The sequence below is a fragment of the Phoca vitulina genome, unplaced genomic scaffold (genome assembly GCF_004348235.1).
Source record: "Phoca vitulina isolate PV1807 unplaced genomic scaffold, GSC_HSeal_1.0 scaffold22, whole genome shotgun sequence".
Lineage (NCBI taxonomy): Eukaryota > Metazoa > Chordata > Mammalia > Carnivora > Phocidae > Phoca > Phoca vitulina.
This window is the reverse complement of record NW_022589725.1, coordinates 3384093-3386245: the sequence shown is the minus strand read 5'-3', so window position 1 is coordinate 3386245 and position 2153 is coordinate 3384093. Positions and strand designations below refer to the sequence as shown.

General features: G+C 45.2%; 1 protein-coding gene across 2 annotated transcripts; it reads right to left on the bottom strand.

Moving 5' to 3' along the window:
• Positions 1-680: 680 nt before the first annotated feature.
• On the bottom strand, positions 681-1145 carry GTSF1L (gametocyte specific factor 1 like). Of its 2 annotated transcripts, XM_032419293.1 has the most exons (2): positions 869-1145; positions 681-793 (listed from the first exon to the last, which is right to left on the bottom strand). In XM_032419293.1, exons 1-2 carry the CDS (start codon positions 1143-1145, stop codon positions 681-683), a joined length of 390 nt encoding a protein of 129 aa, XP_032275184.1. The 2 variants fall into 2 exon arrangements, with proteins under 2 accessions (XP_032275184.1, XP_032275183.1); XM_032419292.1 differs by having other exon boundaries at positions 681-1145.
• Between the last annotated feature and the right edge of the window lie 1008 nt (positions 1146-2153).

Sequence of the window (2153 nt, the reverse complement as noted above, 5' to 3'; positions counted from 1 at the left end):
AACCTACATTCATTTGTCTACATACTGTCTGTGGCTGCTTGCATGCCACCAAGGCAGAGCTGAATAGTTGTGACAGAGAACATTTGGCTTGTGAAGCCTAAAATCTTTACTCTGTGGCCTTTTAGAGAAAAAGTTTGCTGGTGTCTGAGTTAAATACTGTGTTTTAGCCTTTCCAAGCTAGTCCAGAAAAAGCTTCCTCACCCTTCCTCATGACATACTATGTCTTTGTATGGCTGCCCCATCATTCATTTAATCAAACCCTTCCCTAAGGGATATTTGGACCATTTCGGACTCTTTGACCGTTACTGCTACAAATAACACGGCAGTGGATAACCTTGTACTTACCTCATTTTCCGCAAGTGTGAATATATTCACAAGATAAATTACTGGAAGTGGAATTGCCCCATCGAAGCACAGCACACTGGTGATTTTTACAGCTAATGCCAAACTGCCCTCCACAGAGGTTTACCTACCAACTTACATACTCACCAGTGTTCTGAAAGTGCCTGTTTGCCCCATCTTTGCCAGCAGAATGTCCTGCCAGCCTTCAGACTTTTACCAACTGCTACGTGGAAAAAAAAGTAGCCTAGGGTGGTTTACTTTGCATGCTTTTATTTGGGTGAGTTGCATCTTCTTTCAGGTATTTAAGAGGCGAGCGGCTCCTTTCTGTTGCTGGTGGTTTACTCTCCTGGTCTGAGGGTCTTCTGGGGGGTGGTCAGGGATGGGGGGTGGGCCTCTCTCTCTGACTCTCTTGTGTCGCTTTCACAAACAAGCTTTTGGGGAACAAAAGTCTTAAGGACAAACATGGGATGGCAGTTAGTGCCATCGACATTCCAGACGTCAGAACTGGGGAGCCAGGGGGACTCTGGAGGGGCATTTCCATTCTGCTCTGAACTTGGAAGGCTAACTTTCAGGGGGTACAAGCTGTCCTCCTCCTCCACTGTGCTTCTGTTGACGCACGCAGCCTCGTGCTCCTCCAGCTTTTTGATGGGGACCACGTGGCAGGCGTTGTATTTGCAGCTGGCCATCTTTTTGGCTTTCTTGGGGTTCTTTCTCCTGCAGGATGCCAGGTGGTACTGAAATCTGCTGAGTGGGACTCGGTGGTGAGGGTTGTAAGGGCAAATTTCTAAGGCTTCTGGCTCCATGAGAAATTGTTCTTGAAGCAGAGTAGCTCAGTTCCGAGTCAAAATGAAATGCCCCTGGTGGAAAAACCCTTTGGTAAGGAAGATGGAGCTGTCCTCTGCCCAGAGTTGGCCCTTAGAGCTCTGTCGGCCAAGTTCTTAACAACTCATGCTTCCTGTGCTCTGCGGACCAGGAGTGGTGGGTTAGGAAAAGGATGGGAGCTGTCAGGGGCAGCTGCACAGAGAGCCGAGTTAGAAATGGCAGGTGAGACAGAAGAACCATATAAAGCACATGCAAGAGCCAGAAAACCACAGCTGCCCCACAGGAAGGTAAAGAAGGTACATGCCAGCCCTCCCTGACTCTGAGAGGTACGCTGTGTGATGTCAAGGAGCAGTCATGAAAGGTCACAATGGGCGGCTTGAGTCATCAGCAAAAGGCTACTTGTGGTCCATCACTTTCAAGGGGCGGGGTGGCTTTGGGAAAAGCTGCCATTCAAAATTGTTGGTGGCATGTCTGTTGTCATTTAGCTGTTTTTAAGCTTATATGTTTAATATAATTCTCTATATATTTGCGGTTAAATTTACTGTATTATTTTGTGCTTCCTAATCGATTCTTTGGTTTATTTTTTCTCTTTTCTTCCCTAATTTTAAATAGACAGTTTAAAAAAAAATCCCATTTCCCCTGTGATTTTGTAAGTTACACATTCTCTAATCATTTAGTGGTTACTCTACAAATTAAAACATTCATAAATAGCTTACCAATGTTTAAAGTTCTAATAGTTTCATCCTTTTTCCAAATAATACAGGACTTTTTCTACATTTACTTCCCTCTTAACTTAATATGTCATTATTTTAAGCCTAATTTTATTTATTTTTATCTTTTAAAAAGATATTATTGGGGCGCCTAGGTGGCTCAGTCATTAAGTGTCTGCCGTCTGCTCAGGTCATGATCTCAGGGTCCTGGGATTGAGCCCTGCATCGGGCTCCTTGCTCGGCGGGAAGCCTGCTTCTCCCTCTCTCACTCCCCCTGCT

Bases quoted from the DNA above. Each gene is read 5' to 3' on its own strand.
- GTSF1L (XM_032419292.1), bottom strand. From the start codon at position 1,145: ATGGAGCCAGAAGCCTTAGAAATTTGCCCTTACAACCCTCACCACCGA.